Genomic DNA, 14329 nt, shown 5'->3' on the forward strand with positions numbered 1-14329 from the left:
AGTTGAATTTATTTATGCAGATTAGTAGTGCAGATAGAAATAATAATGATGATAATTTTAATATAAAAACGTTAACGATTAATCGATAATCGACCGTTAATTCTTCCGACGATCGATTAAGAAAACTTCATCGAATGCCCATCCCTAGTTATAAGTATCAGTGTTGCTGCCATTAGGCCAGTTAATAAGCAGCAATAACGTGTCCGACCACAATTATGCAGACGACACTCAGATCTACGTCTCTCTGGCAGCAGGAGACTATGGACCAGTGGACGTCACTTTGTCACTGCATCCAACAGATCAGTGTGTGGATGCAAAACAACTTTCTCCAGCTAAACTCTGACAAGACTGAAGTCATAGTGTTTGGTCCACAGAAACAAAGGGACAGTGTCAGCAGTCACCTCCAGTCTCTCTCTCTAAAACCTTCAAATCAGGCAAGAAATCTAGGGGTAATAATGGACTCAGACTTGAACTTTAACAGCCACATCAAATCAATAACATCTGCAGCCTTTTACCATCTAAAAAACATAGCAAAAAATCAAAGGTTTACTGTCTAAAGCAGACTTGGAGAAACTTATCCATGCGTTTGTCTCCAGTAGGATTAGATACTGTAATGGTTCTGCTCACTGGTCTCTCCAAACGAGCTGTGAGACGCTGCAGAACATCCAGAACGCTGCAGCTCGGGTCCTTACTCGAACTAGGAAGTACGAGCACATAAGCGTCCTGTGCTCAGGTCTCTGCACTGGCTTCCTGTGGCTCAGAGACAAGAGCTCTGCTTTGTACAAGTCTCTCCATGGCCGAGCACCAAAGTACATCTGTGACATGTTAGTGTCATATGAACCATCTCACACTCTGAGGACCTCAGGGACCGGCCTCCTGCTGGTGCCCAGAGTCAGGACTAAACAAGGGGAGTCAGAGTTTCAGGTTCATGCAGCTAAAACCTGGAACAGTCTGAACATGTGTGAGACAGACTCTTCTGTGACGCTGTTTAAATCCAGACTCAAAACATTTCTGTTTAACTGTGCAAATGACTGAAAGGTTTTCATTCCGCACTCTTCTCTCCAATTTATGTCTCTCTTTTTTAATTTTAATCTTCATGATTATTTATGTTTTGATTTGTTTTTATTGTGATTTTAATGTATTTCTTATTCTGTAAAGCACTTTGAATTACTTTGTGTACGAATTGTGCTATACAAATAAACTTGCCTTGGTTTTAAAGGTGCATTTTTTCTGGTGGATGTTCTATTTTTGCGTTGCAGGTGACACTATCAGGTAAAGTTACAGGTCAGATCTATCAAGCGAGGTATTTTTGAGCGATAAGAACATGTGTAATTGAATACATACAAAATTGCTAAGTTTAATGCCATACTGTGAAACATTCCAGGTGAAGCAATAACATCTCCAGGGAGACAAGAAGGTAACAAATCCCCCAGTCAGAAAAGTGACATAGTGCATCTTTAAGCTTAAATGTTCATGATAGAGCTGCTCGATAATTGAAAAAAAAAAAAAGAAAAACATGATTATTTTTGATCAATGTTGAAATCATGATTATTCAAAAGATTATTTTTTAGTTACACGATGCATTTATTCAGCAAGAAAACACTCTGTCACTGATAATTTACGCAGAACTTTCAAATTGAAAATAAATACAGGCTACAAATATGTGCCTTAGAGCCGTTTTGCGATTTATAAAACATAAAATGATTAAAACACACTTTGAATATGAAATAGAAAAACATAAATGTATCCAAAATAAACTGTATATCCAGCTGTTCTACAATCTCTGTATTAAAAAAATAATATAGATATACTTATTTATATAAAAAATATCCCAAAATACACTTTGTTAAGCTTTAAATCGTTTCAACTTGATTATATGAGTTTGGAGATCATTTGAAACACAAATCGAAATCGTGATCAAAATTCGAGTAATTGCACAGCCTTAGTTCATGGTGACAATTGTTAAAAATCATAATATTGTAAAGTCTCTTAGCAACTCAAAAATGTTAATATTAAAATCCTTTTTCAAACTTTCAATACTAAGGAATAGAGCAGGGGTGTCAAACTCAAATTCACAGAGGGACGAAATTAAAAACTGGAATTAAGTTGTGGGCCAAACAAATATTTAGTGAAAAATTTCAACAATATCTGCGTGTTTTCTCTTCTCTCGAGATATGTAATGTTAAACCTTTTCTTATTAAAATAAATGTTTCATAATAGTTTTGCTTAAACATTGAATCCAGAACAAGCAGAATATAAAATAATGATCAAATTTTAAATAAATATTGTTTATATAGTCTATCTGTAGCCGGCGGGCCAACTTTAATACATATTTGATATGATCTCGTGGGCCAAATATAATTATATCCCGGTCCAAAGTTTGACATGTCTGGAATAGAGCTTAAGAATTAATACCAAGATGAAAAATTATGTTCTTAGGTTCTTTTTACAGACCAAGAGTTTGCTTTTCATACCTGACAGTTTCGACTGCTCTTGGTCTGTAAAAAGAACCTTATAACATAAAACATCAGAAGGCCAAATGAATCTCATTGGACTAATATAAAAAAGCTCTTTATTACGACAGTAGTTTAAATTTGTAATGTAATTTTCATCATTAAATCATAGTACTTTTGTTCATATTACCATGTGGTCTTATATCTGTGTAATCCTTCAGTGGTCCAGGTAGGTTCCATTGTGGTTCATGGGCGTGAAATGGTCTTATACTTGTTCTGATACAGCTCAAAATCATTCTAAAGCTATTCAGAGTTCCTGTCCTGTTTAGTACTTGTGCTCAAATTAGCATTTAGTATATTAGTATCTTAGTTTTAGTATTGATTAGATCTGATTTTGGATACTTTTGACTCCCCTAGTATGAGTATATAAGCAATAACATTTCCAAAAGTACCAAAAATTCACATTAAGACTTGAGTGCACAAATTGAAGAGCAAAGTCATACCACTTAAGCAGTTTTGGCTTCTCCTCATTCCTCGATCTCCCCCGTGCACACCAGCAGCTTAGTTCATGGTGTCAGTTTTTAAAAATCATAATATTATAATGTCTCTTAGCAACTCAGAAATATTAATAATACTTCAATCATTTTTCAAACTTGATTTCAGTGTTAAGAAATAGAGCTTAATATTTAATACCAGTATAAAAGACTCTTTGTTTAGACAATAGAATGTCATTTTTCACAATAAATCATTTATTTGTTTATGTATTTAATTCATAAAGTATAAAAAGACATCAACAGTGTCACAACATCAAACATACAAGAAATGAATGAAAAGCAGCAGAAAGAAGAGTCATCTTAAGTTATCTGCCCCCTTTTCCCTTTTCAAGACAACACATCTACGCCGATGGTTTATAAACATTTCAAATCAGTACATTTCAGTCCAGGCACAATTATTAATCAACTGTAAACAGAAATCTTCACTTTTATGCACAACAACTTAGTTTTCTTTTTCATATATACACATTTCATTTGATTTTATGTATTTTTGAAATGCGTCATTGTACTTGATTCTTTTATATCTTTGTGAAGACTGTTCCATAAATTAACTCTGTTCACAGCGATGCTTCGTTCCATAACCTTGGTTCTGAATCTGGGTTTTTTAAACATGTAGATTTCTTTTAAATTGTAGTGGCTTGTTCTCAACTCAGACAATCTTTGAATATCATGCATTTTCAACACTTTAAGTTGAACAAATATTGGCTTGGATGGCTCTCTACAATGTTGGTAATAATTCTCAGGGCCCTTTTTTGTAAAATACATAAAGGTTGTAGGTAACTTTTACATGTTGACCCCCAAATTTCTACACAGTACATCAGATCTGGTGCAATTATAGAGTTACAAAGTTAATAATGGGTCCGGTCAAGTGGTAACGGAGGGAAACGGGCAGATTTTTTACATTCAAATGGCTCTTATTCAGAAACTAGAGGGACTATTGAAATAAGTAAAGTATCAGAATGTAGGAAAGAGTTACACTCCAACAGGGTCAAGTTAAACCTGTGATATTCTTTCAAGTTGTTGACAAAAAAATTAAAAAACTCATGTCGGTAACAGAGGGAATGAAATATGCAGCACTTTTTGGGCAATAAATCCAAACAGTGATAACTCTTGGTTCTCACTTACATATCCTTAACAAACTGGTTTGAATATTTGCTTCATATAGTTTTCTACCATATGGTACAAGATTAGGTTGAAAAACCTCTTACTTTTTGACTCATGAGATTTTTTATTAAGAAAGGTCATGGTAACGGAGGGAAAAGTAACAGGGAAAATTGTGCAAACAAGTAGAAGGTGAATGATTCAAAATGAAAGGAAACTATTTCTATAAAATATGTCAGTCCTTCCAAGCAAATTTTTATCATTTTAAATACTTAAAAAAAAAATAAAAAAATCATGTACCTTCATCAACAGTTCAAAGATGGAATAACACAAGATATGATGAAATACATCAGTTTATTTACATGATTTGCAGGTCTTTGAAATTTGGGAAATAATTTTTGTTCCATGTTTCATACATGGTCTGTTTAAAACGTATGGAACTTTAGAACCAAAAATGGTACAGAAAAAAGGTCAACAGTTTCATAAACTAGAGTACATATGTATCTGTTCAATCCATTTTTATATCAGATGCAATAACTTGAATTTTTGGCCTTGCTGTTTACTTCTGCTTGACCGGGCCCTAATGCTGCACTATTTAACTTTACTTTATGCAGAACAGCAATGACTTTGGAAATTTTGCCTTTCATGTCATTTATATGAGACCTCCAAATCATGGTACTTTCTTCTATATTACCATGTGATCTTCTATCTGTGTAATTCCTCAGTCGTCCAGGTAGGTTCTGTACTGGTCCATACTAGTCTATGTGCTCTTATACTTGTTCTGATACAGCTCAACATCAGTCTAAAGCAATTCAGGAAAGGTTCGTTTCTGTCCTGTTTACTATCGGTGCTCAAATTAGCATATAGTATATTAGTATTTTAGTTTTAATATTGTTTAGTATCTGATTTTGGATACTTTTGGCCACCCTAGTATGAGTATATCAGCAATAATATTTCCAAAAGTACCAAAAATTCACATTAAGACTTCAGTGCACAAATTCAAGAGCAAAGCGATACCACCTAAGCAGTTTTGGTTTCTCTTCATTCCTCGATCCCCCCCGTGCACACCAGCAGGCCACTGGCTCGCTTCACACACATCTTAAGCCCCTCTTTTCTTATTAAACTCCTGTGAAACCCGGCACACGGCCGCCATCAAAGGTGCGCACGAGCCACTGGCACTCGCAGCTAAATCTCTCCTTCCCCTCTACCCCTGCGCCTCCTCACATCTCCAAAGTGCCCCTCAGAACTTTGAACACAAGGGGGCGTAGACTGATAACTTTGCTTTTCCCCCTTCTCGCCTGCCACTCCTCCTCCTCCCTCCTCCCTCCTCCCTTCTTCCTCTTCTTCCTCCTTCACTGTGGGGCAAATCAGATTAAGGATTCACGTCTGACCTTGGAAGGAAACTACTACTTAAATTTACATTTCAAGAGAGACTGGGTTATTGCATTACTGGCGATGGCCCTCCTGCTTGCACATATTATAGTGGAATAGTCTTCCCATGCTCCTGCCCCAACAGTAGAAACATATGAAGGATATGGAAACACACTATATACGACTCCCGGTCATAACAATACTATAATAAGGGCCGGTGGAGATGGCAGTGAGCTCTGTTACACGATAATCAAGTCCCCAGAGTGTTTTGCCACCACAGTTATAGAAAACATGAGCAGTGATTGCATTAAAAATGGAATTCCAAACAGTCGGCTCCCCATACTAACTGCGATGCGCTTTAGGTTACGGTTAAGACAGAAAACAACAACAACGTTACGTAATCCGACGCAAACGGTTCATCATCAGTGAGGCTCGCTTAAAGCTTCACTGTGTAGAGTTTAAGGTAGAAGATCTGCTGCTTGCGTGTGTCCATGGAGATGTTATTTCTTTGCCGTAAATGTTTCGCAGCAAGGCATCTCCCGTTCAGTTACAAGTCTTATATAGCTAAAAAAACATGAATTTTTCCCATGTGCCGGTGTCCTGTCGATTTGAGCTACCCGTGGAGCTACTGTTGGAGTTTAAATGCCGTCGATTTGAGCTCCCGAGACAGAAACAGAGTAACAAAACAATTTAAAAGTGTATGGGTTTTATTGAATGTTTGGACCAGTTAAGCAACGGCATGTGCGTGTTAGATTTACAGCAGAATTCAGACATTAGATGATTGAATAGTTTAGATTTAATATTTGATTTTATTGTTATAATTTTCATTACGTCCTATTTTTATTTTTTTACATGTGTAGAAAACGTTGTAACTTTGTTTAAAATGCTCTGTATAAATAAAATTTCACGATATTATAATAGGAAATCCACACTGTAGCCTATATTTATTTAAGATTTATTTAAGAGTTTAGTGTTTCCAGTCATTTCTTTCTCTTATATTGTGTGAGCCTTATTTGATATAAAATATAAGCCTGTCGAAATGAGCTACCTCTACTTATATTCATATAAATGAGTGTTACAAGTCTTTTAAAGCAAAAGAAATACATGAATTTTTATTTTGTGCTGGTGTCCTGTCGATTTGAGCTACCCATTGAGCTACTGTTAGAGTTTAAATGTCATCAATTTGAGCTCCCGAGACAGAAATAGAGTAACAAGTAACATCTTAAAAGTGACCAGTTAAGCATATTATATTATATTATTGTGCATGTTAGATTTATGTTACGTTAGATGATTGAATAGTTTGGATTTAATATTTGATTTTATTGTTATAATTTTCATTACATCATATTTTATTTTGTTACATGTGTAGAAAACTTTGTAACTTTGTTTAGAGATGTTCTGTATAAAAAAATAAAATAAAAATCACTATATTATAAGAGCAAATTCACACTGTAGCTTATATTTCTGGTCGTTCCTAAAGCCCGCACAGTTTTGGGCCGTTCCTCATTTCAGTTTTCTGCAGCAAGTGACTGGAACCACCTTCAACAGACTTTAAAACTTAGTTCGTTTTTACCTCTGTCAACTTAAAAAAAAAATACTTTTATATCTTTAATCTGCAAATGTTTGTCTTATATCTCTTCACTGTTTCATGTTATAGTTGATGTGTGAGTGTTTTCTGTTTGTGCTTTTGTTTTATTCTGCCTCTTGGCCAGGTCGTCATTGTAAATGAGAAGGTGTTCTCAACTGACTTAACTGGTAAAATATTGAATAAATAAATAAATAAAAACATATTTATTTAAGATTTTAGTGTTTCCAGTCATTTCTTTCTCTTATATAGTGGGAGCCTTATTTGATAGAAGATATATTCCTGTCTAAATGAGCTACCTCTACCTAAATTCATCTAAATGAGTGATTGAATAATGGTGATTCTACAGTGGGAACATTATTCAAAGGTTAAATTGTCCTGTCGATATGTGCTACCTTTAGTCGGCGCCCTATTTGAGGATAACACGACTGTCCAAATGAACTACCTACTAGAGATGTAACAATAACCGAAATAATATGATATCGTATCATCAAAGTTCTCACAATAATATCATGGACCATCACAATATATCGAATTACAAGTCTCTTTCTGTTTAAATGAAGAGTTATGGAGCAGCAATAGCTAAAAAAAGACAGAGGGAACTACACAGACCATGATCCTTTGCTCCATTTCAGTGTAGACTACAAGAAGAAATAACAGTTCTAAACACTTTTAGTCTTAATTCTTTGGATTAAGTTTTGTCAAGGCATTTTAAGTTGAAAAAGTAGCATTTTAAAAGTTTTGTTACCTCCACAAAATATCATACCATGAGACTTGGATATCATTACACCCCTACTACATACACATATTCAAATAAATGAGTTGAAACTGTACATAACTAAAGTATAAAGTGTGATCATGTTCAATCAAACCTGCTGTTTTTAATCTAAAGAAATGTCATAAAACTGGGGAGGTTAGGGTTTGGCTTTATTGGATCTATACAACTGTAAACAGAAAAACGTAAGGCTGCTTATTTCGACGTCACTGTCAATTCATTGCGACGGGGCAGCCCATTTGGACAGAACGCCGGCTTGCTTCTCCACATTAACCCGTCTCCACCGTGACTGTAATCAAAGCAGTGATATTTCCATAGAGACAAGCAAGAAACGGGACTTTACTTGTTACTGAATCTGTTTCTTTCAGTTTTCTTCTGCTCAGATCTGTGCACTCTGAACAGGAACTTGCATAGACCTAGAGCACACCACTAGGTAGAGCCTGCACACCACTAGTTTGACTCTTAAACTTCATGAGAGTGGAAGTTCACGCTCTGCCTGTCAACATTTTCAAACACATTCACAACACTTTCTGTCATTCTCTATTTATTTATGTATTCGTGTATTTATTTAATTCAACTGCCCGATGATTATATCTGTTTGATGATACTACAGTAGCGGGTTGGGACGATGCTGTTTATACCAGAATAGTTTTCCACACAATAGAGTCTCACGTACCACCGGCTGGACCTGCACCCCGTTTGAGAACCACTAATCCTGGGTTGGTTTCAAATCATCCTCGCCCAGACCTGGTTTAAGTCCTACAGGATTATATTGGCCTCGAGGTATTTCCTAACAGACATCAACACTTGGCTCGCTCTGGAGATTTTAAACACTATTAAACATTACAATAATTACAGTTATAGCTTTACCTCCCCGCGTAATCATATTTAAACGAGTTGGTAAATGATACAGTAGCTTTTGCATAAGTAACAGCGCGTTTTATACGGTTATAGAGGCAGTCCATAACATAATAGCTCTTTTATTGTCCCATTCCTAATACATACCAGCGCTCCAGTCCGCAGGTCTGGCATCAAACACCTGTTTATTTGGACTCAGTTGGAGAGCAGCCGCCTCTGTGCTCCCAGACCTCGTGGCTCCATGCGCGCAATAAAACCCCGGCCCCAGATTGGTCCAGAGCCCGCGTCTATGCAAATCAGCGCTCCCCAAAACCCGCCCATGCACCTGATAGCCACTATTTACAGCTTTACACATGACCCACTGCACTGTTTTCTAGAGGGGACGCAGAGATGACACTTCACTGGACGTTGGCGCAATAACGGATTTACGCACGAAGTCGAAGTTTTGTTTTTGTTTACCAAAGAGGAAATTAAACAAAAGTTTGAGAGGGTTTTCAAGATGCCTCGGTCGTTTTTAGTTAAGAAGCACACAAACTCCGTGAAAAAGCCTAATTATAGTGAACTCGAAAGCCCAACAGGTAAGTTTTAAAAAGTTTTATTCAGATGTTTAACTTTTTGCGCAACTTTTTTTTCCCCCGCGTACCAAAGCGCGCCGTTAACTCTCCCGTTCTGATTCCAGTCTTCATCACGCCGCACTTCTACAAGGGCCTCCCCCTGCCTGTCATCCCGCAGCCAGAGATCTTGAGCCCGGCCGCTTACAGCCCAATCACGGTATGGACTACCAGCAGTCTCCCCCTCTCCCCTCTCCCCAGCGATCTGTCCCCCATCTCCGGCTACCCGTCCTCCCTCTCGGACACCTCTTCCAACGACCACTGCGGTTCTGAAAGCCCGCGTAGCGACGAGGACGAGCTGGTCAAACTGACTGGGGAAGCGGAGAAATTCCAATGTGGTTTGTGTAGCAAGTCCTACTCCACGTACTCCGGACTTCTCAAGCACAAGCAACTGCACTGCGACGCCCAATCGAGGAAATCCTTCAGCTGTAAATACTGCGAGAAGGAGTACGTCAGTCTGGGAGCGCTCAAAATGCACATACGGACTCATACGCTACCGTGCGTCTGCAAAATCTGCGGCAAGGCGTTCTCCAGGCCGTGGCTACTGCAGGGACACATCAGGACGCACACAGGTGAGAGGCCGAGACGCGCCACAAATCACTGCTGCGCGTTTTGGATTCAAAGAAAACATTTTTAGCTATAACCTAGAACATTTTAAAGCATCTCAGATAAAAAAAAAACATTATTACTGGATACACAACAAAGAAAAGTTGAAAGTTTCATTGTCTTACAGTTCAGTATGACGCTTTACGTAATTACGAACACTGCGTAAACAAAACCAAACTCAAAAAGTTAGCTTCAGAAACATTTTTTTTTTCTTCTATTCCTCGGTCAGTTTCAACTTCCTGTTAGATGACATGCTATTTTGAGAAGTGTTGACCATTCAAAAGATGTAGCCCTTTTGTTTTGAATTGGTAATCGCTATGGTAACGGTTCTGACTATTCTTTAGTCTGAAACGCATAATGCTCATTCATAACACAGACTAGGCCTATTTTGACATTTAGGACCGCAACAAGTTTGATTCATTTGTGATTTCTGTAGTATTTGCTGTCAATGGTTTTAAAAAAAAAAAAGAAAAGAAAATGACACTTCCTCTTCTTTGCTTGGCCAAAATTGAGCAATTGATAAAAAAAAACGTCAACACATTTGAGCACGACTGACATCAGCACAAACCCATTCGTCTCGTTGTCATATCTTTACGGGACCTTTTGACACGTATCTCACTCTCTTTTTCTTCTTCTTCTCTTTCTTTCCGTTTGACAGGAGAAAAGCCATTCTCGTGCCCACACTGCAACCGGGCGTTCGCTGACAGATCCAACCTCAGGGCCCACCTTCAAACCCACTCAGATGTGAAAAAATACCAGTGCAAGAACTGTTCCAAAACTTTCTCCAGGATGTCATTGCTGCACAAACATGAGGAATCTGGCTGTTGTGCCGCCCACTGAACTGCAAAGTGGACTCTAGCCATCTTCACAGGGAAAAAAAATCATTGACTTTTTCAGGCTTGGTTGGGTTGACTTGATATTACAACACGATAAAGAGCCCAAAGTTTAGAAAATATCGAGCTCCGGGGCAGGTTTGAAATCAACTGAGTTTGGGTTTTAGCTGTCAGATTGCAGATTTATTATTTTTTTTTGGTTTTGTATGGTCAATATCTTTGTAATTACTGCGTTTATCCACATGGAACAAAAACGAACATTAAGTTTCACGCCTTTTCTGTCAAAACACAAGTTGAAGCATCATTCAGTCCCGAAGATCGGATAGTTAAAGCTGGAGGGCAGGTTTTGAAATCAATAGAGTTTGGGTTTTAGCTTTCAGATTGCAGATTTTATTTTGAATCTGGTTTTGCGTGGTCGATATTTTTGTAATTACCTGGCTTATCCACGTGAAACATAGCTTTAAAAAGTGGCAGCATCATTCAATTCCAAAGATAGTTGGAAAGTTAGTGGGTCCAACAGTTATAGATTTTCAGCTTGGATGCTTCTTTCAAAACCTGATAGACACATTAGAACTGCCCTCCGCCGAAATCAACATCAAATTGTAGTGTAGAAGTTACGAACGCCTTCTATTCAGTTGCTTTTATTTATCTGTCAGGGAAGTTACACCAAAGACAAGCCATTTCAAAGCTCTTTTTAATGGAGTTTTTTTTTTTTTTTTTGCATCACCACCTACCTGTGCTGGCTCATGCACTTTTGGTTTTGCATGTCTACCAAAGAGGCCTGTCACGATAAATACTCAATCAGCTTCAACATATGAAACTTAGAACTGCATTTTTGGGGTCAATATTTATCATTTTATTCGCACTACTGGGACATTTTTGACTTTGATTTAAGCCGCAAAAGGTCGAAATAGTAACTACGATGACTCATTACAGATTTAGAGTTGTTTTTGTGGTTTAAATCCGTGTCAGAGGCTTAAATTAGTTTCAGTATTATGGTTTATTGTCTATTTTTACGCCAAAATTGTGTTATCGTGACAGGCCTACTACTAATGTGCCACGCTCAAATTAACAGGCCTTCATTTGGTGCATTTCTGTGGTTGTTATGGGGACTTCCACTTTGTCACATGTACCTTGCGAAACACTTTTTTTTTTTTTATAAATAGCCATTGAAACTTAGGGAACAAGTGCAAGCCTGTCAAAACGGTGGTATTATGAAAACTTTTGCACATTGATTTATATTAGAGCAATACTCTTCTCGGCTCACTTGACCATATAATGTATTTTCCAACAACTTTTCTATTTTTGTATCTTGAATGTAAGCGTGACTGAGACGATTGTATATCCGCAGTGGCAAGCTGTGATGGTGAATGATATTTGATATTTTCATATTTTCTCATGACACTTTGATGAATAAAGTTTCATGGTGTTTTTGTATAAGAGTTTGAAGTCGCTGTGTCTCTGTGTACGCCTCGGTTTAACGGGGTTTTAGAAAGTTAAAGTGCTCATATCACGCTGTTGTAATGTTGTTTCCTCGTCACAAACGTACCTAGAAAACCTCTCAGACTGAAAACACTCTGGTCCACCTTGTGATGTCATGGGTTCATACAGGAAGTGCTCCATTGTGTTTGAAACGCCACACACCTTCACTAGAATCATTTGGATGATTTCAGGTCTGGAATTGCCAATCTCAGCTGAACTAAAGGTAAAAAATAGCTGTTAAACTACTGCATCATGACATCACAAGGTGGAACAGAGCATTTTGAGCTTTAGAGATGCAGACAGACTAATAATAAGTCTTACTCAAACCTATATAAATAAAACAAAACACAAAACTATGAACGTTTTTAAAAAGGTAACAACATTATAACACGAATTAAAGTTTACTTTGGACCATTTTAGACTTTTAACAGAGTTTTAAAAACTGGTGGGGGTATATGAGGTGATAGTAGATTCATAAAAATAGGGAAAAGGTTATAAGCGTAGGTCTATAAATAATGTGTGGATAAACCAAACATCACTATTCATGTTGGAAAAAGTAGTTAACAAACAGAAGATATGGAACTGTTGTGAATTGCGCCAGTAACTCACGAGAAAATATTTTTGCTTACTGATAAAAATGAAATTAAACATTTTTTAAACTACACAAGCCAAGACAAAGAAGTGCATTGTTCAGCTACAAGACACTTCAAATATTTATAAGTACTATTGCCACTGCATGTTAGAGTTACCTCTTTTTTTAGACACTTTTTAGGAACTGAGATGTTATTTCTTTGTCTGGAATGTTCCACGAGAGGGAATTAAATATATACCCCTCAATTGAAGGTGTTTTATAGCTCAAAAAATACCTTAAAAATATGAATATTTACCATGTGCACACTTGCTTCTCCATAGATCTGATCAGTCACTTGTCTCCATTGTGATTACCAAGTTTGTTTCCATACTGTGGAATGATGAAAACAAAATGAAACAGTAATATCTCTATGAATGTAGGGAAAGGGAGCCCACTCAAAATGTTCCACAGTATGGCATTAAACTCTCCATAAAGTCAAAGATGTGACACGACCAGGCCAAGTGACATGTCAGATCTTGGGGAAAAGGAGCCCACTCACAATACAGATGCATTTGTGCAAAAGATTTTCATTAGGGATGCAACAATAACCGAAATATCGTGATATCGTATCGTCAAACTTCTCAGAATAATATCGTGGACCATCACAATATATCGAATTACAAGTCTCTTTGCTTAAATGAAGAGTTATGGTGCAGCAAATAAAAAAAGACAAAGGAAACTACATTGACCATGATCCTTTGCTCCATTTTAGTGCAGACTACAAGAAGAAATAACAGTTCTGAGCACTTTTAAGTCTTAGCTTTTACCTTCTGAATAGGAAAAAGTCCTCAAAATGGCCCCTACAATAGAAAAAAAAAAAATAAAAAAAAAAAATACATCTTTAAAAACAATGTAAATTAATTGTGTTTTTGTTCAAAGTTGTACCAAAAATCTATTAAAGGTGTGATGTGTAACTGTTCCAGTGGAGAGTCCGTCACTTATTTGTCTCATCAAAATGTTACAGCTTTGCCCAGAATGTTCCTCAGTATGGCATTAATAAAGTCATCTCTCTCTTGATCTATCATTTATTCAAGTAGAGGTGTTTTTACCGCATGAAAATCAGGGATGTAACGATATCAAAGTCTCACGATACGATATTTATTTATTTCTCACGATATGATGTGGAGGCTCACGATTAGGGATGTAACAATATCCAAATGTCTCAGTACGATATTTTCACAATATACATCTCATGGTACAATATTTATTGTGATATTTTGTGGAGGTTAAACAGCTAAAACTGTGAATATGCTACTTTTCCCCCTTAAAATGCCCTGACAAGACTTAAAGGTTGTATGGAAGATTTATTTTTAGCTTCAAATTGTCACTGAAAGTAAAAAAAATACCATTACAGAGACGCAGCAGCCTTGTAATGATGATGACCAAAAAAAAAAATAATGACAATCTATCAGCTGTGGACGTAGTGAGGGCAGATAAACATCAGCCAATAGATGACGAGGCTCCCTCAT

General features: G+C 37.0%; 1 protein-coding gene across 1 annotated transcript; it reads left to right on the forward strand.

Moving 5' to 3' along the window:
- The first annotated feature begins 9053 nt into the window (after positions 1-9053).
- snai2 (snail family zinc finger 2) lies at positions 9054-12189 on the forward strand. Its single transcript, XM_020922477.2, has 3 exons — positions 9054-9275; positions 9377-9880; positions 10573-12189. Exons 1-3 carry the CDS (start codon positions 9197-9199, stop codon positions 10752-10754), a joined length of 765 nt encoding a protein of 254 aa, XP_020778136.1. The 5' UTR covers positions 9054-9196; the 3' UTR covers positions 10755-12189.
- Positions 12190-14329: the final 2140 nt, after the last annotated feature.

The sequence above is a fragment of the Boleophthalmus pectinirostris genome, unplaced genomic scaffold (assembly GCF_026225935.1).
Source record: "Boleophthalmus pectinirostris isolate CB_2022bp ecotype Guang Dong unplaced genomic scaffold, ASM2622593v1 HiC_scaffold_16, whole genome shotgun sequence".
Lineage (NCBI taxonomy): Eukaryota > Metazoa > Chordata > Actinopteri > Gobiiformes > Gobiidae > Boleophthalmus > Boleophthalmus pectinirostris.